The sequence below is a fragment of the Microtus oregoni genome, unplaced genomic scaffold (assembly GCF_018167655.1).
Source record: "Microtus oregoni isolate MIOR12 unplaced genomic scaffold, Mior012 000013F_ref0000133, whole genome shotgun sequence".
NCBI classification, from domain to species: domain Eukaryota; kingdom Metazoa; phylum Chordata; class Mammalia; order Rodentia; family Cricetidae; genus Microtus; species Microtus oregoni.
Window position 1 is genome coordinate 46,274,242 of NW_024543072.1, and position 24,619 is coordinate 46,298,860.

Below are 24,619 nucleotides of genomic sequence, written 5' to 3' on the forward strand. Positions count from 1 at the left end.
TATTCCTCTCTAGGGCTGGGATTAAAGGTGTGCACCACTACTGCCCGATTTCTATGGCAAAGTAATGTGGCTGCTGGGATTAAAGGTGTGTGTCACCATTGACTGGTTTGTAATGCTGGCCAGTGGGGCTGTTTTACTCTCTGATCTTCAGGCAAGCTTTATTTATTAACATACAAATGAAATGCCACTACAGGCCTAGGAAATGGAACTGCACATACATAGGTGCTCGTAGCCTGCCAAGGCAAAGCATCCGGGAAATCTCAGAGCACAGGTGGAGATGACATAAAAGAGCAAGCGCTTGGGAACTCTTAAGGTGACTGGTGCTGAGAGGCCTCGGGTGCAATATCACAGAACACCTTTCATTTCCTGTCAGAGATGAAACGAAGATTAGCACCCTTCTCCAACGCCAAGGTAAGAGCCAGAGGACAGAGAGGGGCTGTGAAATGCTGTCTTCTGAGCCGGGCACAGACATGGCTACCATGAACCCATAGGAACCTTGCATACTGGTACCGGGCACACAGAAGTGGGGCCCTCCTTATGGTCCTACTACATACTGCTCATCTGTAGACAACAGATTCTGGGAGAAGGGGAAGCTGAGCACCCACTGGTGAGAGCACAGGACTCTGACAGTTCCAAACTCAGGCTCACAGATGGCCCTGATTAAACTCTGGGTGCTAAACATCATCCAAGCGAGTAACTGGGGGAAAGGGATTTCCAAGGAGGGGGGAGCTCTAGTGGGAGCAGGAGAGAAATGGGAATGAGTGAAGGAAGAGGAACCAAAACACGTTGTGTACACATAAAAAAATTATAAATGACCAGAATTGACCACTCCTACTAATAAAATATATATTAGGCCCTAGTTTTAGTTGCACAGCTACTGGGAAGCGGGGTGGGGGGGCGGGGAAGACTCAGGTCAAGGTGCAGCACCTGAGCACTCTAAAGGATCTGCTGAGAGGCCGGCCTCAGGACATCCAGAGTAAAGACAACTGCGCACCATGGAGGAGCCGAGGGTTTCTTTCACTTGGATGAACCACATGGAAAATGAGGTTCCAGACCTCACAAAGTGCACCCCAGTGGCATGTGGGGGGACTGCTGGTCCATGTTTCCCTCGGGGGCCCTGAGTAATCTGCCTCTGGCAGGGCTGGGGAAGTGCAGTGTAGAGGTGTGAGCAGGGCTCCTCCTCTCTGATAAAACTTTAGCTGTTCCTTTTCAGTGCAGCAGCGTTTGCACAGACATCATGCAAAATCTGTTGAGATCCAAAACTACAATCGAGAGAATTTAGTGGAACCTAATCTCCTCTTTGATGGGCAGAAAATCCAGCCAGAAGTAGAGCTATAACCTTTAGTCACCTGCTGGCATTGCTGCAATCTGACACCTAAAAAAAAAATGAGGCTTCCCTGTGGCTTTGATGCCTACTCAAGGCTTTGAAGCTGTGTCAAGACCACGGCACAAAGGCAGTTCTGTTCATGCAAATCCAGAAACTCCAAAGCCATTGAAAGTCCCATCAGCAATTCAATCCGCAGAGATGATCAGAGGCCCTGCATCAGTATGAAACAGAAAACCCCAAAGCAAAGCTGGGCGGTGTACCAAATCCCACAGAGGGAAGGGACCCTGGGCTGGCCAGAGCCTGGCTGAATGTGCTGAGAAGCCTTGCTGCAGGCAGTTCCTGTAGCCAAGGGGCAGTCATCCGTGCCAAAGGAAGTAAGTCCTGGGCTAAAGCTGCTTCTACACCTGGTGCACAGAACTCTTCAGCGTTGTCAAATGTGTCTCTGCAAGGCTGGTTGTCATGTCGCCACATTCCTCCACGGATCACTCATCTCGAGCACATTCCACCCAAAGGAGACAACAGCTGTCGGGAAGAGTCTCCCTAGCAGCAGACCGTGTGGTGGAATGCCATGTGCTCCTAACAGAATTCAGCATTTTGAAGCTCCTCTCAAAAGTGTGAAACTCTGACTAAGGGTCCTGTAACTGGCGTAAATGAATGCAGACAGACTGTAAAAATATATACAGCTTTAATGGGGAAATAGACTTACAGAACCACCGTTCCCGCGGAGACCAGGAAAGCAGAAGCGACGGCTGGGAGCACGCTCACCAGATTTATAGGTAAACATTAACCCGAGGTGAACACGCACCCTAAGGGGCTGGACTTATCCCTACAGGGTCCCTAAAGAATCAATTCTGCATTTACGTATAATGAATGTTCTAGGGTATGGTCATTCTCATCAAGAGGGGGATAATATCAGATTTTTAAAAGGGTCTCAAGAACATCTAGCCCAGAGGTTTTCGATCTTAACTGCACACTGAGATCTCCTGGGAGGTTTACAAAATGCGTCAATTGTCCTGGCTCTGCCCCATCAGCCCTGGCCTGGGTCTCTCCTTCATCCAAGGATTCTGATAATTCTCTCCATTTGAGAACCACAATTCTAGGACATCTCTCTAATTCTCTTGGACAGGAAATTGAGAGCCACAGGGAATAATTTACTTACGCAAAGCATTACACACAGTGATGCACCTCACTGCTTTCACAGGACAAGGCAGTTAACAAATGCAAAACCCACAGCCCAGGAAGTGGGAATGGATGGAGCTGCTTTGGAGGCAGAGAACCATGCATCCAGGTTAGCTTCATCCCTCAGTGATTACTGTTTTCTTGGTGGCACATATTCAGTAACAGAATGCAGCTCACATTCTTAAAAAGAAAAAAGATAAAAAATAAAAATAAATGCACACACTTTAGAATCTTTAGTATGGTTTTTTTTTTTTGAAAGCATACAAGAAAACTAGGAGCGAAATAGTATAGCAGCCAAGTTATTATTGTCCCCCACAGGAAACGGTTATGCTTGCAACTGTAATAATGCCACGATATTAACGCCTTACACTAGGTCTCTGCGACAAACCCAGAGCATTCTTTTGTACAGAAGACAAGAACAAAAAGTACACGTCAAGTTCATTATGAATGAGGACCCAGGCTTGAGAACTTTGTAATATCAGATAATTATAGCTGAACTGCCAACTATTAAAAAAGAGTCCGATTTTATTAATCCTAGAAAAGAGGAGTTTTCAGTGGCATGAAAACAATCAATAGAATATTAAGCTCGGCATAATGGCTTAATGTCAGTGATCCTAGCACTGTGGAAGCTGAAGTGGGAAGATTACCATGAGTTCAAGGCCAGCGTGTGCCTACAGAGTTACAGGATGGCATAGGCTATCTATGGTGTGTGACTTTGTTTTTCAAAAAGGTATGTTTTCATAGAGGGAAAGGGGTTGGAGGGGTTCAGTGGGTAAGAGTGCTTTCTGCACAAGCATGAGGGCTTGAGTTCTGATCCTCAGCACCACATAAAGTCACGTGTGGCACATGCACTTGTAACCCCGATGCCAGGGGGTGGAGATAGGCAGAGCCCTGGGAATAACTGGTCTTCAATCTAACCTTCAGGGACAGTGAGAGGCTCTGTCTCAAAGAAGTAAGACAGAGAAAAATGTAGCAGAACACTGAGCAGTAGACATCCTCTTTGTCCTCTGCACTACATGTACTAGTACACACACACACACACACAGAGAGAGAGAGAGAGAGAGAGAGAGAGAGAGAGAGAGAGAGAGAGAGACCAGGAGACAGGGAAGGAGAGAGGGGGAGGGAAGGAGGAGGAAAAGAAAAAACAGAAGAAGAAACAGAAGAAGAAAAAACAAAAGAAGAAGAAATAGAAGAAGAAACAGAAGAGGAGGAAGGAAGGAAGGAAGGAAGAAGAAAAAGAAGAAGAGGAGGAGGAGGAGGAGGCAGTAGTTAAAAGCAAACAACGGGGAACCAAGATCAAGGAAAATGGGAACAAACATGGCTCAGGTGAACACTTTTTAGCTGGAGGCAATCACTAGTTTCATCTCCTCCTTCTAAAGAAGTTCATCAATAAATACCTTTCTTCTATAGAACTAAATGCTTAATTAATTTATTACATAGGGTAAGCTGCAAAGGGCAGGAAGGAGTGCCTTTTTATACTGAACCCAATGCAAGGAACTACATAGAGAGGGTCAACCACCTGTAGTGCTGTCTTTAAACAATACATATTTGAAAAAAATAAAACAACCACTGTTAGAGAAAGAATGCATGTTTATCGTCATATTCATGTCCACAATAATCTCTAATGGTCTTTGTATTTGTATAGTCCCATTTAAGTCTCTTTCTTTCATTCATCTCTGATTTTATTTATTAGAATCAACAGAATGTATAGACTCTATTATTCCAGATAAGGGCTTGTTAGTTACATTGGGGAAAGAGCCTTTTTTATTATCTTCTGGATGTTGTTTTAACCTTCCATTTATTCCTGCTCTGGTTTTCATTATTCCTTTTCTTATCCAAACTTGGGGGCAGGATTGCTCTTGTCTTCCTAGTTCCTGGACATTTGTCATTGTTAACCCATTGGTTTAGGTAGTCGTAGATTATCTTGCTAAGGTGAAAACTAGAAATATAGTGTGCTTAGCAGAGTTTGAAATCAAGGGAGGCTGAGAAAGGCTAGAGAGGAGGAGGGTGATAATTGTCTAAAATATTTTCAAGGCTAGCTGTTTCAGGGCTTCATATTAGCACAACGAAATCCCCCCGAAACAAGCCACAGTCTGGCTGCCTGGGCGCTTTCCACAGAGCCTGCATTTGCAGAGGGAGAGCAGCCGTGCCGGAGCTGCACACAAGCTGGGTGTTCAGTGGTGCAGCAATGACATGAAAATTCCTGATCCCACTTGGCATCAGTTTTCCACTGCCTTGGCGGGTCTACACCATAATCACTGTGGTGTGTGCCACTTGGCCAAGACGATGAGGCTGGCTGGCCACCAAGAAACTAAAACGCCTCCTATTAGCCCAGCAAGGCACTCTGTGTTGGGAATGCCAGGGCCCCAAATGTCTACAAACACATTTTTTCACAGATATCCCAGGAATTTAATTTCTACTGTGAAGTGTCTACAAAGTTCTTCATTTCTCAAGACCTTAGAAAGGAGCAGTTTCTCATGGTAACTTACAGTGAGAATACCAATCTCTGCGCATCTTAGAGCAATTTCTCACTGTAACTTTCAGTGATAACACCACTCATTGCTCATCTGAGATTCCTCTAGTCTGCGTCACATCTGTCACCTGTGAGAACAAGAAGTTTGCAATTGCCCTCTACCCTCCCTCTCCAAAACATAGCCAGTCACTCTCAAAAGAGAGACTAGAAAGAGTTGTATCCTGTCATAAGAATCCTCCTGGCACCCTGGTGGTGGTAGCACACACCTTTAATCTCAGCACTCAGAAGGCAGATGCAGGCAGATCTCTGTGAGTTCGAGGCCAGCTTGGTCTACAGAGTGAGTTCTGGACAGCCAGGAATACACAGAAAAACTCTGTCTTGAAAAACCAAAACCAAACAAACAAAAACAAAACGAACCCCTTCCCCCCCAAAAAAAACCAAGTGAACCAAACAAACAAACAAAAAAAATCAAAAATCCTATGGACTATAATGCATACATTGCTGTCTAATTCATTATTAATATTTATCATCATCATCATCATCATCATCATCATCATCATCATTTGGTAGCTAGTAGTCAAATTGGGGAGATCTCAATTTAAGGAGCCTTTCTCCAGCCTGGCATACATCTCTTGACTGACTTTAAAATAACTGAATCTGGAAGGGAATGAGCTATTCTAACACAGCCAACGCACCACTGAACCCAGATACTCATAAAAATCCTTTAGCAGAAGCCGTCCTGCAGGCTTGGCTTCCTGCCTCGTTTCTTAGGCTTCTCGTGCTTTCTGAGGCGTGTGTTCTAAGGTATCCTCAAACATGAATCAGAGAGCTCTGGAGGGAGAAAGTGATTTCTGCATTGTGTTCATAGGCAAAATCGCAATGAGGCAACAGATAGTCATCAGCTTGCTGAGTTTGCCAAACAGTTAAAATAATAACAAATATAGATTCAGTGAAATGAACTTGTTACAAAGCCCTGAGTTTAGCCTTAGCAAACCCTCGGGGCCTTGTTAGTCAAAGTTCAAGTCTGAAAAACAAAATCCTTGCACATATGGTGTTCCTGAAGAAGAAAAGAAGTACTTTCTGGCCAAATCTAAAGTTTAATTCATGTGGCAGACTTGGTTAATGTCACCAACAGCAAATGTAGTTTTACAGGGCAGCACATTCCACTAAATTAACTAGAGCCATCCTGTGTAAATCCTGCATGGATTTCCAATTATTGCCTATAACAAGGTATTTTTTTAAAAAAAGTTATGAACATTAACACAGCTTTCCTACTAGAAGAATGGATATCAGGAGGAAAAGTAATACAATCCTGATTTATTTACCACTAGGTCACCCGATGGCCACTCGCCAAGCCTTCCAGCGCTCTGCAGCTACTACTTGGGGCCTACCCTGAGGAGGGAGTACCCACATACCAACAGAGGTCAGGTACACCAAGTCAAAGACCCAGCAGGGACTTACTACAAACTCAAACAATGTGGGGCTAACAGGGACTTGGCTGCCTGGACACAGTTCATGAACCAGCGCCAACGCAGCCTCAGTAACAGCTGTGGAGAAATGCAGACCTGGCCAGGTGAAGTATTCGTTACACAGGCTTATGCACTTATGAAACATTCTAAACTTAGACATTTATGATATATAGAATTTGGAGATGCAAATTTATGTACAATTATAAAAATTACATAATTACTTCTTAAAGATTGATTTCAAGGGCTGGAGAGATGGCTTAGTGGCTAAGAGCACTGGCTGCTCTTCCAGGGGGCTTGAGTCCCGGCACTCACACGGCAAGTCACAACCATATGTTGAAAGACCCCAGCTTAGCTGCTGTAATGCCATTTTGCAAGGCTTTCACACAAACAAGTGTAAATTCAAGGTAAAGTCGGTACTCCTAGGCGGCCAAAACAGGATATCTGTGGTCAGACACCAGGCCTAGGAGGGGAACGGACAATTCTGGGAAAAACTACATGTGCCCTAGATAGAGCCAAGTCAGCTATTATCATATCTTCATGTCCCCGAGGAGCTTGTCTCCAAGTGAACCCATCGCCCCATCCGAACTGACCAATAGGATTCCTGTAACCATGCTTCTACTTCTGTATGCCTGCTCCGCCAGCCCGTTTCCATATAAAAGACCCCCTGCCCAGCCTGAGGGCACACAAGTCTTCCAAAGAGACTCTGAAGCCACAGGTACCTGTGCATCTCTCAATAAATAACCTCTTGCCTTTGCAGCCAGTGGTCTCGACTATTCCTTGGGTTCAGGGGTCTCCTCCTGAGGTAAGGACCACTCTGAGGGTCTTTCAATGTAACTTCAATTCCAGGAGGACCCAGTGCCCTCTTCTAGCCTCTAGGGACACCAGGCACACATATGCAGTGCACAGACATACATAGAATAGTAAAAACTTTTAAATACTTTAAAAATGGTGATGGGGCAGATCTTCTAGAGGACAAAGAGTCAAACAAGAAAGCAGGGGCATGTAAATCTACAGAGTAACACCACGAAAACCTGGTTATGAAACTGATTTGATTATGGCCACGGGAAAGGAAGATGGTACCGTCAGTGTTTAAGGACCCTGATACAGAAAAATGGGTTTCAAAACATTATCCTTACATAGGATACAGTCAGCATTTATGTTTGGGTCAAAACGTGTACATACATTGACAGTTTCTAGGCAAATATGAAAACACTCTTATTGCTGTCCTCTGGCAGGTGGTGTAAAGTAGAAGAGAAACTTACATTTCATTGAATTCTGACACACATCGACTGTTTTAGTAGGGGAGTCTTGCATTTTAACTTGTAAAAGAAAAAGTCCAAGGGAAAAGTTCTTGTTACATTATTTTTAAGTAAATATACAAAAGTTCTAAGGAAACCGGGTGGTGGTGGCGCACGCCTTTAATCCCAGCACTCGGGAGGCAGAGGCAGGTGGATCTCTGTGAGTTCGAGGCCAGCCTGGTCTACAAGAGCTAGTTCCAGGGCAGGAACCAAAAATTACGGAGAAACCCTGTCTCCAAAACTAAAAAATTCTAAGGAATCCAACCTTTTAAGATATTTTTCTTTTAAGTTATGTGTATCTGTGGGGGATTATGTGTATACGTGTGTATAAACGCTATGTGCACATGTGTGTACATGCATATGTGTTTGCACATGAGGATAGTGCCCTCAGAGATCTGTGTCAGATCCCCTGGAACTGGAGTTACAGATGATTCTGAGCCTCCCAATGTTGAGTGCTGGGGGGATTGGATGTGGGTCCTCTGCAAGAGCAATACTTGCTCTTAAGCAATGAGTCATTGCTCCAGCCCCAGATAAAATTTTTAATCACAAATTTTCATATGTTAACGTAAATGTAACTAAATTAACAAGCCACTCCTTTGAGAGTAAAAATGTCAAAGGCATTAAATTTGCAGCTCTTGATGAATTATAGTTTTGCTTTAAATACACACAGTGAACTCTCTTCATAAGATAGTAACTGGAAAGCCATCTAACAGATACATTAGAGGTTAACAGATTTCCCTCTGACTTTACTGTATAAGGTTACATATTGTGAAGAAACGTGTAGAAACAACCTTTATAATCCCCTACTATCGTGCCCATGAGAGCCCCATAATGGCCCTACTATACTGCTCTGCGGAGTGGAGACAGTGCCACACAGTGAAAAGACACATTTACGTGTAGGGAAAGGGACCACAGCACAACCGAGAGCATGCCTGGTTACAGAGCTTTCATTGTTTGTCTCCCGCAGCAGGAGACAGCCGAGCAGGAGGACGCGAGAAGCACAAGCCTGTGACCCAAGAGGGGCAAGGGAATCCCGAGGTGGAATCACTTGGATAAAGACCTGAAGACATATTTGTAACACCAATCTCTTAGGATAACTGGCATGCTTCCCAAACCAGGAGAGTCACACTATAACAGAAACAACCTTGAAACCAGCACTCAGAAATTCCAAGTTGAAATTGATTATCTCATCATGTTATTCACTATATGACTTACTGGGAGAGATCCTTTACCTGCCCTGTGCTTTGGAGTCCACATGCATGCAACTCAGTAAGATAGGATGGGAACAATCTAGGGACCCTGTCAATTACAGCAGTTCGTCATCATTGGAGCAATGGGATTGGTGACTGCATTTGTTGCTTCTGTTTTTATTCGAAGGAGTGCATAGTTCAGAAATCCTGTCACATTTTCAAAATTGGAGTTTGGGAGCAAGTCTGACAGGTTTCTCCAAACATTGCAAAGAAAATTGAGTTTATGGGACAAGCAAATCTAAGACCACCCACCGAAGAAGCTGGAAGATAGACTGCTTTAACAATAGGGACCTAAAATGTAGCCACCAGACATGTGCAAGGTTCAGTTTTAATTATTGCTGATAGTCACGCTTGGGGAGATTTCTTTTGGTTGCAGGCAGTGACTTGCATCCATATGCATGACACATGCCTTTTAGTGTTATTTTGTTTCTGTGGAATCTTCTAAAACAGAGCTGAGCTCAGTAACTAGTTCAGTGCCTGAGCTAAGTGACAAAATGATCAGGACAGCGGAAGAGAACCACAGAGCCCCTGGTGTCGTTGGTCAAGCAGAAGAGACAATTCTCACTTGAAGGAAACACTGGGGCATTTATCTTCCCAAGCTGGGTCAACAGACAGAAGCAGGAAGGAGAGCTAATGGGTCCTTTATTGCTCTAAGCAGACCACATGTACTTTGTGTGCACATCAGTCGCCTGGCTCCCATTCCAACTTCCCCATGTGCTGGCCTAGTGACCTTCAGCAAGGCATCACCATTCTCTGTGCCTCAGCTTCCCCATACATGAAGCGAGGTGGTGAAATGGGCTTATGATGGCACAGAAGACTTAAGCCTCAATCCTCCAAATTCTAACTTATAAAGACCTAGTCCCATTCCAAATTATCATGTTGGAAAAAAATAAGAAAAAAGAAGAGAAAGGCAGAGAAAACAAAATACTATCAGGAAGGAGATTAAAGAATTATTTGTTTCTTCACCAACCCCACATCGGGCAGAAGGCTGATCTTCAAAATATATAAAGAACTCAAGAAATTGGTCAACAAAAGAACAAATAACCCAATAAAAATGGGGTACAGACCTAAACAGAGAACTCTCAACAGAAGAATCTAAAAGGGCTGAAAGACACTTAAGAAAATGCTCAACATCCTTAGCCATCAGAAAAATGCAAATCAAAACAACTCTGAGATTCCATCTTACACTTGTAAAAATGGCCGAGATCAAAAACAATGAGGACCTCTTATGCTGGAGAGGATGTGGGGCAAAGGGAACACTCCTGCATTGCTGGTGGGAGTGCAAACTGATACAGTTGCTTTGGATATCAGTATGGCAATTTCTCAGAAAATTAGAAAACAACCTTCTTCAAGACCCAGCAATAACACTTTCAGGTATATACCCAAAGAATGTTCAATCGTACCACAAGGACATGTGCTAAACTAACAGCATTGTTTGTCATAGCCAGAACCTGGAAATAACCTAAATGCCCCTCACCCAAAGAATGGATAAGGAAAATGTGGTACATGTACACAATGGAGTACTACACAGCAGAAAAAAATAATGATGTCTTGAAATTTGCAGACAATGGATGGAGCTAGGAAACATCATACTGAGTGAGGTAATTATCATATGTACTCACTCCTAAGTGGCTTTTAGACATAAAGAAAAAAAACAGCCTACAATTCACTATCCCAGAGAACCTAAACAACAAAGAAGACCCTAAGAGAGACATACATAGATCTAATTTACATGGGAAGGAGAAAAAGATAAGATCTCCTGAGTAAATTGGGAGCATGGGAATCATGGGAAAGGATAGAAAGGGAGGGGAGTGGAGAAAAATATATAGCTCAATAAAAACAATTTAAAAAAATAAATGCCGTATCCTACAAAAAATAAAAAAGATATTAGAAATTAGATAAAGAGGTTATTCAGAAAGATTGGAATATGATAACTCACTTATTAACCAGTTTGTTATTTTGGTGCGTAAAAGTCAGACAAATTGATAAAAAAAAAAACCCACAAACAAACAAAAAGAACCATCTATTTTTACTGCAGGCTAAAGCTTGTCTTTGAAGGGATAACAGTACATGCCAAGCTCCTGGCTAACTCTGACATCATCTCCACCCTGGTACCAATCACTGATAGCAGTTTAAAAACATATTTACATTAGTGTATCTAGTTGAGCATCTGCCAAGTGCTCTTGCTTGGCCATTAAAATATGGAAGTAAACTTCACATAATCCCCCAACAATGCAGAGATAGAGAGCAAAGCATTGGCACTAATTCTCAGAACAAGCAGAAACCAGTCACTGCATATTTATGTCAACGAAATCTCATCACTCTGTTTTAAACCATAAAAAAATGGTTCTCGGTTTAGTATAACACTTTGCCCCGCTCCACAGGATGAAATGCCTAAATTGTTCCACAATCACACAGCAGCTATTGCCTTGTGACTGCATCCCCATAAGCATCATAGGCTCTCCGAATGATCAACTGAAGGTCTTTTTTTAGATCAGGTATTTCTTCTTTTGAGTCAAATGTGCCCTCTTCATTTTTCGCTGCTGATACACGGGCCGTACTGAAATCACAGCTCTGGAAAATGGAAAGACATCAGCCTTTTCCTCTATTGCTATGGCTGCTTGTTCATGGCAACACTGAATTAAAAGAAGGTATTGAAGCTCACTGCCTCACGTCCCAGAGTCTCACAGGCCCCGTGGCTCAGCACAGTACTGCATGTTTTAGTGCGTAGGAAATTCCTGCCTTGTTTCTTATCCCAGGTTGTGATCATTAAAGAAAAGCAAGTAGTTTGTTGAGTTTTGATATTAATCAAGAGAATAAAAAGAATCCCTTTTGCTGCTATGAAGTGTATCTCTGAAATAAAAACATTCCAATGTTCAGTCAACTCCCCAACCCCGAAATCTCAATGCTCATGGAAATAAATACATTTTCCAAAAGCAGAGGTTCCTACACCAGTTTGTTGGTTCCCATCTCATTTGTGTGTGCTAGAGGTCAGGTCTAGAAAGCTGTGGAAGGGAATCATGTGACAAGCAAGTCTTCATGTGGTCCATGGGCCAGACTCCCAATGACACAGTGTGCTAGGGGAAGCTGTCTTGACCTTCAGCGATCGAGGAAAGAAACCTTATCCCATGTTATTCCATCCATCCTCAGAGGATGAAGGAGAAGAGTGCACTGAGTTGCTGAAACATGACTCAGTGAAAGCTAGTATCCTAGATTCAACTCAGTGATGCTTGCTTGAAGACTCTCAGTAGCTCACAGCCGTTTTTGAAGTTGACAGGCATAGCCTGGCACAGCAGATATCCCGTTTGGCATCTCAGACTCTGAGTATGTCTTGGGTTTGACAGTCAAGCAGAAAGCAGCTGGCAGAAGTTCCTATGGTTACAGCATCCCACTGTGTGATGTTTTGATTGCATTCTGACAATAACGCTTGTTTTGATTCAGAGGACAGAGCTAGGTACTAGATGACCAAAGTTAACCATAGAGGTTTTTGAAGATTGAGGGTAGACAGAGAGACAGGAAGAAGTAAGGCTCTCAGTCCTTTTGGATGGAGGTCCCTAACTGCTTCTCCACTGCTTCTAGGATCATCCGGGTTCTTATCCCAATATTTGACTTCCAATTTTTTTATTGATAAAGAATAATTAGATAAATGCATCAACATCCCACAGAAACATGGTTTAGGTTGTAACTTAGAACCTTCACAGACAATATCCTTCTGGGGCAGGTCCAAAAGCTGGCATTTTCAGAGAGATGCTGTGGTAGAACATGCATCTTGAGGATAGCAGTCATTATATCTTCTGTAATCCACCTGTATGGAAGCTCTGGTGAATGTTCCTAGTATTTTGTCTCCTCGTTCCCTCTTCTGGAAAACTTTCTTTCCAGGAGAATTCCTCTCGGAATTCCTGTTTATCCTTCAAAACTTAGCTCAATGTCACTATCAACTTCTCCAAAAGGCTTCAAGGCCACACATGCATCCCAATCTGTTTAGAAATCCTTTCACGCCGCCCTCCCCCACGACAGCTAAATACCATACCAATCATGTTACTGCTCTATGAAAAAAGTAGTGTTTGGGGGCCACAAAGTACAGCCACATTTTGTTCAATTTTACTTCAGATCTAATTGATTGAAAGTACTTTAAATTGAAGAGAATACTTTAAAACTGACTTTAAACAGATTTGTTTTTTGTTCATTTGTCCATGTCTCCGTTTATGTGGGTATCTGTAGACACCAGGAAGGGGCATTGGATCCCCTGGAACTGGAGTTTCTGATGGTTGCCAATGGTCTTCCATGTTGCTAGGAAGTGAACTCCAGTTTTGCCCTTTGCAAGAGTAGCAAATACTCTTAACCACTGAGCCATATCTCTGGTCCCCTAAGAGCTGGCGTTTGTGTTGTTATTTTAAGGCATTGCACAGAGCTTCTAAGAAAGAACCAAGCTTTTTAAGATAAGAGTCTCTAGAGACTAACACAAAGATTGTCTTGAGCATCTTCCTCAGTCTTCTCATGCTGGTAGTGGTAGTTTGAAAGAAAACGTCTCCCAAAGGGAGCAGCACTGTCAAGAGGTATGTATGGCTTGTTGGAGTAGGTGTGGTTTTGTTAGAGAAAATGTCACTATGGAGGTGGGTTTTGAGATCTCATGTGGTCAAGATACCGCCCAGTGTCTCAGACCACTTCCTGCTGCCAGCCAGATACAGGACTGTAAGCTATTTCTCCAGTATCATGTCTGTCTGCAAGCTGCCATCTCCCAACATGATGATAATGGATGGAACTTCTGAACTGTAAGTCAGCCACCCCAATGAAATGTCTTTCTTTTATGCAAGTTGCTGTGACCACGGTGTCTCTTCATACCAATAGAAACACTAACTGAGACACTGACCACAACGGATAAGCACAGTGATGTGGACCATAAGGGAAGAAAAGGAGAAAGAGGCACAAAGGTCTATGTAGAAGAATCAAAACGCCCCTCATCTAAGCAAGACACCAGTGCTCATGTGATCTGGAATACTCATGGAAGTTAGGATAGACATCGGTTGCTTGTTGGTTCCAGTTACATCACAAAATCTGTAGAATTCAGGATCTAGAAAGAATTTTTTCAGTCATTTATTCCAACTTCCTCATACTCATGAGAAATTAGTGTCTATGGATTCTATGGCATGTGGTCCAAATCGCATATCAAGCTATTGAGAAACAACTCAGATATCCTAAATTCTAATTTATAGCCTGTAAATTTTGCTTATCCCACATTCCTAATCTTCCTACCTTTTAAAGAGCTGTGGAGTCTGTAGACAAACTCACAGGTCAAATTTGTGCCTTACCTTTTGTGGTGGTCAATGTTGATGGCCAGTTGGATTAGATTTGGATCTAAAATCACTATGGGAAGACACTTCTGGCTGTGTCTATGAAAGGGCATGTCTATAAAGAAGGGAAGACCCCCCCCCCACTAAAAGCGGTACTGTTCCATGTTTGGGGGTACTGGATGGAGTAAAAACAAGACAACAATATCCATCTCCCTGCTTTCTGACTGGATACAATGAGACTCAGGCTTCTGCAGCCAGGCGTTTCCCCCCCACGGTGAACCACACCCTCGAAGTGTGAGCGCTCCTTTCCTTACACAGCTTACGTCAACACACCATTTGTTAATTCTGTGATCCTAAGTGAGTCTCCGTGCTTGCTTCTCCTCTTCCTATTCTGGCAAATACTCTTAAGGTTTTTAAAAAAATTAAGTAGCACATAAAAAACCAAAACCCTATGGAGAAGATTTCTTTTGCAAATGAAGCAGGAAGAGACTCTTAATTTAAAAAGTCTTCTGGCATCGAAGTGGTTAACACACACACACACACACACACACACACACACACCCCAGGTGCACCAGCGTTCCCGCTTTCTTTGTACACAACACGCTCTTCTCCGTGGGAGCAGTCACGTATGGCAGGGTGTATGGCGAAGCAGTGTGCCCACAGTGCTGTACTGTGCCGCGTGTTTGTTTTCGCACTGGATGGAGTACCTCTCCTACCAGGTACTGCGAGCCTGCCAATTTCTTCCTCCTCTCTCTGCCCTTCTCTGCTTTAAGATGCGGCTTGTCTGGGGACAGCTCCCTTCGAAACCGCTCCAGAGTGACCTGAGCTGCTCAGGGATGCGAGCAAGGTTTGTCTGCCAATCTGATGGCTAGTCTTCCCTGGCAAGCTTTTACTTCCGTAGACCATCTAGAGCTCCTCGGGCCAACTCTACACTAACACTTGGATTTAAAGGTGTGGAACCCGGACTGAGGTCTAGAGGAGGAAGGGGACAGACTTCCACTGATTGCCGGTCCTAATCAACAACAAACACAAAAGGGACCAAGCTGACAAAACTTGGCTCTTTATCCTCCCCAAAGCGACTCCATCGCACCCCAGCAAAAACCCCAGAGAACCTCACAGAAGTTTGCATCTGCAGCGGGAATGTGTCCCAGGAGGCTGAACAGGCAGGAACCTTCTGGAGCTCCCAAGGAAGACCGGCCCACAGTGTGATGTGATTGGAAAGACTCCAAACAAAGCGACGTACTCTCTATCCCTGGGTTCAGAAAGCCCAGGGAGAAGCCAGGAGCCAAGCTAAGCAGGGAACAGGAGCCTGGCACCTGCAAGTCCTGGCGCCTCATTCTCCACCTCTCCAGCCTCTGCGGACCCCTTTGCTAGCCCAAGTTAAGTTATGTATATGCATCTGGAGGCAACAGACACTCTCTCTCCTTTCCCTTCATGGCTTGGGGATAGAGAAAAAACCTCGAGAAATGAACGGCGGCGGGGGGGGGGGGGGGTGTTGGTTGAAAGCCTTCCTTCTTTATGGTGGGGGGGGGGCGGGGTGAGGGAAGTTAAGACCACCGGATTCTCGCTCATATATTCCCACATCTCCTTCCCGGTCCCACCACCCGCGCAGCGCAGGACCCATGCGGACAGCGAGGATGTATGCGCGCCAAGCTGTCCTCCCTCCGCGGAAGCCCGGGACCCCAACTCGCTCACCAGATGGCCATCCTACTCTTGGGGTAGTCCAGCCGCTCCAGGCAGCCGAGGAAGTGAGGCAGCGTGTGCGCGGCATTGCGGGCGAGGATAGCCACGAGCACCGTAGGGCTCTGCAGGGGCGACTCGGGGAACGCCACTGGTTCCTCTCCGTCCTCATCCGAGTCCGGCTCGGCAGCGAAGCGCGCCCGACAGCCGAGGCGGAACAGGGCGGGGGACAGCAGCAGCAGCAGCAGCAGCCCGTAGGAGACGGTGGCGCGGCGCGCAGCCATGTTCCGCGGCTGGCTGGAGACGGCGATGCTGCCGGGGGCGCCGGGGATGCGGCTCCCCTGGGACGGCGGGAGCGCGCACAGGCACCAACTTCTGCTGCTCCCGGGACCCGCCGCCGTCCAGTCCCGGCCCGAATCCTCTGCACGCCGACTCCCCGCTGTCCGCGCTCGCCCCGCGCTCCGCCCAGCGGACCGACAGGTCGTCGCTGTGAGGCTGTTCGTCCCGAGTTCCACGGAAAGTTCCCCTAGCCGGAGCTGCGCTGGTACAGCTGAGGTCTGTGGCTTCCTCCAGAGCTGTGAGGTGTGGCCCTGTCTGCCAATGGGCGTGTGTGTGTGTGTGTGTGTGTGTGTGTGTGTGTGTGTGTGTACATAACGGTACAACCCCAAGAAAATTTATTCTGCTTTAGCAAACCGCAGTCTGAAGTCCTTCATAATGACGCGATGGATCCAGGGTTTCATAAAGCACCTATTGACAGATGGAATTCTGAAATGGGAGGTCTCCCCAGCCACCCAGGACTGTGGGGAACAATGTTATAACTTCCACAGAGGCAAAACCCTTGTTCAGAACACCACTTCTTCTGAAATTCATTCTTGATGGAATAAACACCCTAACACCGCATTTGAATACTTGGAGAATTTTAGACCTCAAATCAGAACCCTGAAAATACAAGGAACATTAATCCGGGGGCCCTTTTCTTTCTTTAAAAAAAACAAAAAGGTTTCAGTAAGAGCTCTTAACAGCTGGTCCATCTCTCCAGCCCCAGGATCCCTGGACTTCCTAAGTGAGGAGGTGTGGAAGAAAAGATTCACATGTCCCTTCCCGATAATGACCCAAAATGACAAGAATAGGAAGACCCACAAGTCAAGGGGAAGAGAGAATAAAGGGCAGAAGAAAGGGTGGAGATAGAACACTATCAGCGGGCCGAACGAAACCACTCTTTTTTTTTCTTTTCTTTTCTTTCTTTTTTTTTTTTTTTTTTGGTTTTTCGAAACAGGGTTTCTCTGTAGCTTTGGTGCCTGTCCCGGAACTAGCTCTTGTAGACCAGGCTGGCCTCAAACTCCCAGAGATCCGCCTGTCTCTGCCTCCCAAGTGCTGGGATTAAAGGAGTGCGCCACCACCGCCCGGCTACGAAACCACTCTTGAAGATAACACAGGGACCAGAGTAACTGTGGCATGAAAACCACAGTCTTTGATCTGTATGCAGGCTGAACTGGGGACCCTGGAAGTTCACGACCATCACTGCCAGGCCAACCAGCCCTCAGCTCTGACACACTGTCCTTTTACTGCTTGTGTTGTTCCCTCTCACAACTCTTCCAAGGCCTCAACTCTCTGTGCTCTGCTCTCGGAATCGTCAACTGGTCCATTTGCTGCAGCTCCCTTCTCATCCTTAAAAACCCCTTATTATGCCAGGTGGTGATGGCTCACACCTTTAATCCCAGCACTTGGGAGGCAGAGGCAGGTGGATCTCAGTGAGTTCAAAGCCAGCCTGGTCTACAGAGTGAGTTCCAGGTCAGCCAGGACTGTTACATAGAGAAACCCCATCTCGAAAACAAACAAACAAAACAAAAAACAACAACAAAAAAATCTTATAATAGTCATAGGTAGACATGGCGACCAGGCTTTTCATTCCAACACCAAAGAAGTAGGAGTCATCTTAGCTATACAGCACAAACGAGTCTAACCTAGGCTGTGTAAGACCCTGCTTATGAAACAACATTGATAATAACCTGTCTCTTAGTTGAACTTGACCCTCTGTTGGCCAAGCTCTGTGAAAGAGGAGTCAACACTGCCTTCTTTCGGCTTCTTCATCTCCCTTTGCTCCTGTCAGAGGGAAGTGTGACTTTGGCCAGCCCTCTCCTGTTTACAGTGAATGCACTGCTGACAGACCAACAGGAGATCCACCGGAAGTGTGTATGTCCACGTCCACGTTCACATGGAGAAACCTGGTCTGCAGAGCTGCGGGAACACTTGTCTTTTGGAAAAGTCCCTGTCAAATCTGTAAAAACCTTGTGAAGCTGTTATTTCTCCCTTCAAAATGGGATTCATTCCCAAAATACCTCAGCAGAGTGACTTCCTCCTCCTGTAGGGACAATGGAGGCATTAGAGCGATAGCATTCACTCTTTGTTCCAATAGTCAAATATACTTAGAGTCAGTCTCCCACAATTACCTCTGCTAACAGACCGTGTAGGAATTTCAAAAAGATAGGCAGACTTTACCACGCAAACAAGTCTGGGTGTGGGTGCAGTCCAGGTTCAGGGTTAGTAACTTTATCTAATGGTTTGGAATGTCAGGTATTTCCCCTTGGATGCTGGCCCCTCCTGGGTGGTGTCACCTCCTTCCTGGAGTACCTGCAGTTGCTTTGTCAGGTTCTATGTGTCCCTTTTGGTGATTCGAAAATGCTTGAGTTCCTTGCTCGTGCTCTCTCTCCTTTTGCTCCTGATTTGGACCTTGAGGTTTCTGTCCGGTGCTCCATTGTGGGTCTCTGTTTCTGTCTCCTTTCATCGCCTGATGAAGGTTAATATTCAGGAGGACAGGACAGGGCAGGGAAGCCTGATTGCTCTTTGGGCTGACGAGGGAGGGGGACTTGATTGGGGGTGGGGGAGGGAAATGGGAGGCGGTGGCAGGGAAGAGACAGAAATCTTTAATAAATAAATAAATAAAGAAAGAAAGAAAGAAAGAAAATGCATGTGCTATCATTGTTTTTCCTGTGGAATTTTTTTAACCATGTCTCTAAAAACTAAAAACCTAGCCTGTTGGTGGTAACACATGCCTTTAATCCTAGCACTCAGGAAGCAAAAGCAGGCAGATCTCTGTGAGTTCAAGGCCAGCCTGGTCTACAAGAGCTAGCCCAAGCTACAGAGAAACCCTGAATCAAAAAAACCAAAAAAATAAAAAATCTGATGGAAAGGGCCCCCTTTTCTTCTCTCTGCTTCTTCTTAGACAGAAAAGGTGAGGTGATATATGATTCCCCTTTGTGTACTGTGAATATGTTTTATTACCATTGGCCAATAAAGAAGCTGCTTTGGGCCTATGGCAGCACAGAATAGGATAAGGTATGAATTCCAAACAGAGATAGAAAAAAAAAGAAGGCGGAGTCAGAGAGATGCCATGTAACTGTTGAATGAGAAAGATGCCCTCCCTGAAACCTTACCAGTAAACCATGAGCCTCATGGTAAAATATAAAATATTAGGAATGGGTTAATTTAAGATGTAAGAGTTAGTTAATAAGAAGCCTAAGCTATAGGCCAAGCGATGTTTTAATTGATACAGTTTCTGTATGATTATTTCAGGTCTGGGCAGCTGAGAAAGAACAAGCAGTCTCCTACTATACCCTAAGCTTGTACCCATATCATAATGCAAAATACATTTAGTCTAATTTCAAAAATACCCATAGTCTTTCACAGTCTCAACACTGTTTAAAAGTCTGGAGTTCAAAATTTCTACAGAGGTTCAAAGCAATCTCTTAACTGTAACACCCTGTAAAATCAAAATAAAAAAGGAGGCCACATACTTCCAACACACAGTGGCACAGAATATGTATTACCATTGCCAAAGGGAGAAAAGGAAGCATAATAAGGAAATATTGGATAAGAGCAAGACCTAAAACCAACAGGGCAAACTCCAAATTCTGCATCTCTAAGTCTGATCTCCAAATCCTTCCAGCTTTGTTGAGAGTTTACCACACTTCTCTCACTTGTGCTGGTTCCTCACCCACTCTGCAGCTCTCCTTGGTATCCTACGATCTCCAGTATCTTGGGGTTTCAGATCACAACTTCATGCAATGGCCTCTCTGAGCCTCCACACAGTGACACCCCTGAGATTCTCCTGGTGTCCGCAGCTTTCATTAGCAAGGAGGAAGATTTCACATCCCTTTTCTTGTATGCTTGACTTTAAAACCAGAGGCAAGTGGCCAAAGCTGCCAAGTTCTGCTGTTTATTGGGGACGGAGCTTGCCCCCTTATAAAATTATATTTGCATCAGCTTTCTGTTGTTGATGGTTTCCTTTACTGCTTAAACTTTTTAAAAATTCCTTTTCACAAGTTGAAAGCTTAGCTGGGTAGGGTTTTGTCCTGGGGTCACTACTCCCTTTATTACATTTAGCATCAGGTTTTTCTTTAATTTTATCTCCTTGAGCACTGGAATTTCTGTCTTCTATATTACCCTTTTGTTCTCCTGTTCTCCTCAAACTGTATATTTTATACTTTTCCTTGCTCTGCTTGCTCCCTTTCATTACAGATTTGTACAAGAGACTACTAATAACCAAGGACAAAGTCAGTACTAGGCTGTGTTGAGATCTCTGCCAATACCATTAATCAAAACTCTTCAGTTTGGCCTCAGAAAGATTTTTAGGACAAGGGCAAAAAGCAGCCACATTCTTTAGCAAAATATTGTAAGGATGGTCTCTAGACTATTTACTAATATTTTTCCCCTTGGATATTTCTTGAGCCAGGTCATTATAATTATATAATTATATTGCTCTCAGCATCTTCCACTCTTCTACTAGGATGACCCAGTAATCCCTGCTTAAAGTGTTCAACTGTTTCTTGTCCAAAGTCTCAAAGTATTCCTTTAACAAACAGCGTGGTTGGGCCAATCACAGAAATACCCCACTCCTGGCACTAATTTCTGTCTCAGTCACTTCCATCTGTTCTCCCCTTTACCTGATCCATTTAGTCTGTAGGGAAATTTCATTTCAGAATCTGTCTCCTGCCCTAACCCTTTTCTGTGGTGTTTATACTTAAATAACAAATTGATTAAAAACCACTCTGCCTCACATCCATCCTCCTATAGGAACTCTCTTCACTCTCAGAGACTCACCAGCCTGTGGAAGACACTAAATGAAACATCTACTAAAAACACCACGGCAGAAGTATATTCCAACTACAGCAGAGGAAGGTAAGGTCATTTCTACAGGAGTGGTAGTGATAGGTACCTTTTAGAAGGGTTACACAAAGATGTTCTTTCTTGTTTTCTTTCATGGTCAATGTCCATTCAACTTAAAAACAAAAAAATTTTGTTCATCTTACTACTAACCAAATTAGTTAAGACTAGGACGCCATATTATCTTCTTGTTTCCTTCTGTTACCTAATAGCTTGTCTTAGCTCTTTTTTTTTTTTTTCCAATGAATGTGGAGGCCAGAGACTGACAGCAGCAATCTGTTTCAGTTGTTCTCTGCTGAACACAGAGTTTTCTACTCTTTCGGTCTGGCTGTCCAGCAAGCCTTTCAGTTCCCCATCACTGAGATTACAGATATGCCCTGCTCTGTCAGCATTTACATGGGTGCTGAGGACCCAGACTCAGGTCCTCATGTTTGGACAGCCAGCATTTTACCTACAGAACCCTCTCTCTAGTCCCTGGAATAATTTTAATACCATGTTTTCAATTTGTACTTATTTAGTCTGGGTTTATGTCAGTTTTCTTTAGAGAGGTTGAAAACTCACTTTGGAGGCAGCAATTGACTAAATAGCTAGAGATGAGATGTTTGGAGAACTATGACTTGATTTTGATGCTTATCAAAGCCAACTATTATCTGAGCATGTATACCTACATTTCTTTATTTACAAAAATACCAAACCATTTGTGTGCTCTATAAAGTATTTGTTAAACCCAAGCTATATTATAAACTAACATAATCCAAAAAGAAAATCACAATGTGCTAATTTCAACACTATTAATTGAGTACCTAGCACCTGCCTTGAGAAACAGATCATGGTCACCAACATGAAGCCCAGTATGTCTCTTCTTGTCACATGACTTGCTCATTTCCCCAGGGATGGGCAGCAGACTGAGCTTCAGGTTTTTCAGTGTCTTTATTTCCTTTGGAATTCTTCATCCTGTGATTAATTCTATGTGTTAGCCCATCTAGGCAAGGGTACCAAACAGTATAGAGACTGCTGTGAAGGTATTTTTCTCTTAGCTATGAGTAACAATCAATTCAGTAAACTTTAGGCTAAGCACATTTCTTTTTGTATTATGGCCAAACATCATCTAATTTGCTAAGGCCTCAACCGGAAAGGACAGGATTCCAAAACAAGGAAAAAGCTGGGCTCCCAGACTGCCTTTGGATTCAAGGCTGAAACGTCAACTCTTTCCTGCGTTTCCTCCCAACCTGTCCAAACCTGCCCTGCAGATCTGAGGCTTCTTGGCCCCTCTGATCACAGAACCTCCCCCCACCCCCACCCATTTTGCAAACAAGAGCAGAGGTGGGATGTTTGGAGGACTATACATTGATTTTGATAACTTTTCACATTTACAGAGCCAGTTACTTTTAAGCATGCACGTATGCAGCTCTTTACAGAGTTACCCATCTATCATCCATTTGTGCTGCTTCTCCATTTGGCTTTCAACTCAGATTCTTCCTCTTTCAGCTTTCCAAGCGCTGGTAGTACACACACATATCATGCCAACAGGTCGTCATATTCTGTTCATTGCAGACTTTCTTAAGCAGTCTACTCCATGATTTATAGCAAGAAAATCCTTAAATACTTTGCATCCTTTATGTACATTTCAGAACCGGCTCATCAACTGTTAGGACAATCTCTATTGGTTTTTGTTGGAGACTGAGAGAATCAATAGATCAATTTAAAGAAAGTTTTTTTTTTTTAAATTTATGACATTGAGTGTTTCTGGGTGTATGGTCTTTCTATCCATGTATTTAAACCTTGTCTAATAATCTCTAAAAACATCAGTAATGTTCTTCAAAAACATTTTGCTTGTTTTTATCCTAGGAACCGTATTTTGTTGCTTTGTTCTAAATGTAAATAGCCCCTAAAATGAAATATATTATATCCTAATTTTGTAGATGGAGGCTTTAGACTACACTTCAAATATATGAAAAGAATCAGAGACTTGTATTTGGTTTATTCTGGATATGTTTGTACTTGTTGGAGGTTCCCTCCTATATTCACTTGCATATGAGTAGGAAAATATTATAGCTTTCTAAATATTTTACTAAAATTACTCTCACCTACTCTTGAAACAAGAGAGTGAGAAGTCATATGGTTTGTATACAAATCATACATGCAGGCTGGGCGGTGGTGGCGCACGCCTTTAATCCCAGCACTCGGGAGGCAGAGGCAGGCGGATCTCTGTGAGTTCGAGACCAGCCTGGTCTACAAGAGCTAGTTCCAGGACAGGCTCCAAAACCACAGAGAAACCCTGTCTCGAAAAACCAAAAAAAAAAAAATCATACATGCAGTTATACACATATGGACATATTGAAGAATTAATACATAAACATGATCTAGAATGCTAGATATTTTAAAACTTTGGGTTATTGTCTTATGCAATGCTATGTAAAAGCCCCTTCTTTTTTCTAATGCACTTTGCTTCACAATTTAGTGTTGGCTTTTTCTCTTGAGATTAACTAAATATCTCTGCATAGACATTACTGTTTTTTTTTGTTTTTTTTTTTTTGTTTTTTTGTAGGAATAAAATGATCTGGCTCAAATATCAGCTTGGGAAATCAGCACTGTGGGTTACTCAGAACGCTACACTCAGGAGGGAATCGTATTCACTGCTACTTACCTAGGTTTTTTTTTTTTTTTTTTTTTTTTTTGTTGTTGTTCTAAGCCCTTTGGTACTCTAATCTAGCGAATTGTTGAAGCATTTACAAATGGGAAATTCCTGTGGCCTAATCAGAGCTGAAACTCTACCCCTTTCTGGTAGCTTTCACTCAGAGCTTGCCACAGAGTCCTTCTGATTCTGTACTTTAAATGTTCCTTTCTCTAAGAGTCCTGAATTCTTCCTGTTCATTCTTAGTCATTCCTAAGCAGCAGGACCTCCTTTAAAGTCTTCATTTCTTAATCTGGCAGCAAAAATTCCATTTTCATTCAACTCTTAATAGACAGTGAAATTAAAAGTCAGAAGCAGTTTATATATAAGTGTGCATGAATCATTATTTTTCTAGACAATAGATTTTAATTCACTTGAAAAATCAGTTTCTAGCACTCTCTTTCTCTTTCCAGGTTTCTCTCCCCTCCTCCCTGCTACTCACCCTCTGCCCTCTAAATGTAAGGTAGATAAATTGTCCCTTCTGAGCTTCAGTCTCACTCACATAGGATCTAATCTCCTTGGATCTTTTTTTCTGAATTACTGGATCCCCTTTCTCAGATTAGCAACCAAATGCTATTAACTCTTCAACTGATTTAAGGCTTTAGGAGCCAGAAAGAAGGTCTATTCATTTCCAATTGCTTGAAGTAGCACCAGTGTTTGGTACTCCAGGGAGCCTCCTAATTTTAATACTATTTGCTTTGGGAGATGGGGCTGGGACGGGGCTCCATAGCTGTTTTGTGGAAGCAAAGATAATGATTTCATCTGAATATAACATATTTGAGGGTAATTGATGAATCTTTGTAGGTAGAGTTTCC

General features: G+C 43.6%; 1 protein-coding gene across 1 annotated transcript in view; it reads right to left on the minus strand.

Annotated features, from left to right (window-relative positions):
- Nucleotides 1-16,282, minus strand: part of Colgalt2 (collagen beta(1-O)galactosyltransferase 2) — a 97,946-nt gene extending 81,664 nt beyond the window's left edge. The window contains exon 1 of the mRNA XM_041662677.1: nt 15,983-16,282. Coding sequence (XP_041518611.1) covers nt 15,983-16,251 — 269 coding nt within the window. The 5' untranslated portion in view covers nt 16,252-16,282. The remainder of the gene's footprint in view (nt 1-15,982) is intronic.
- Nucleotides 16,283-24,619: the final 8,337 nt, after the last annotated feature.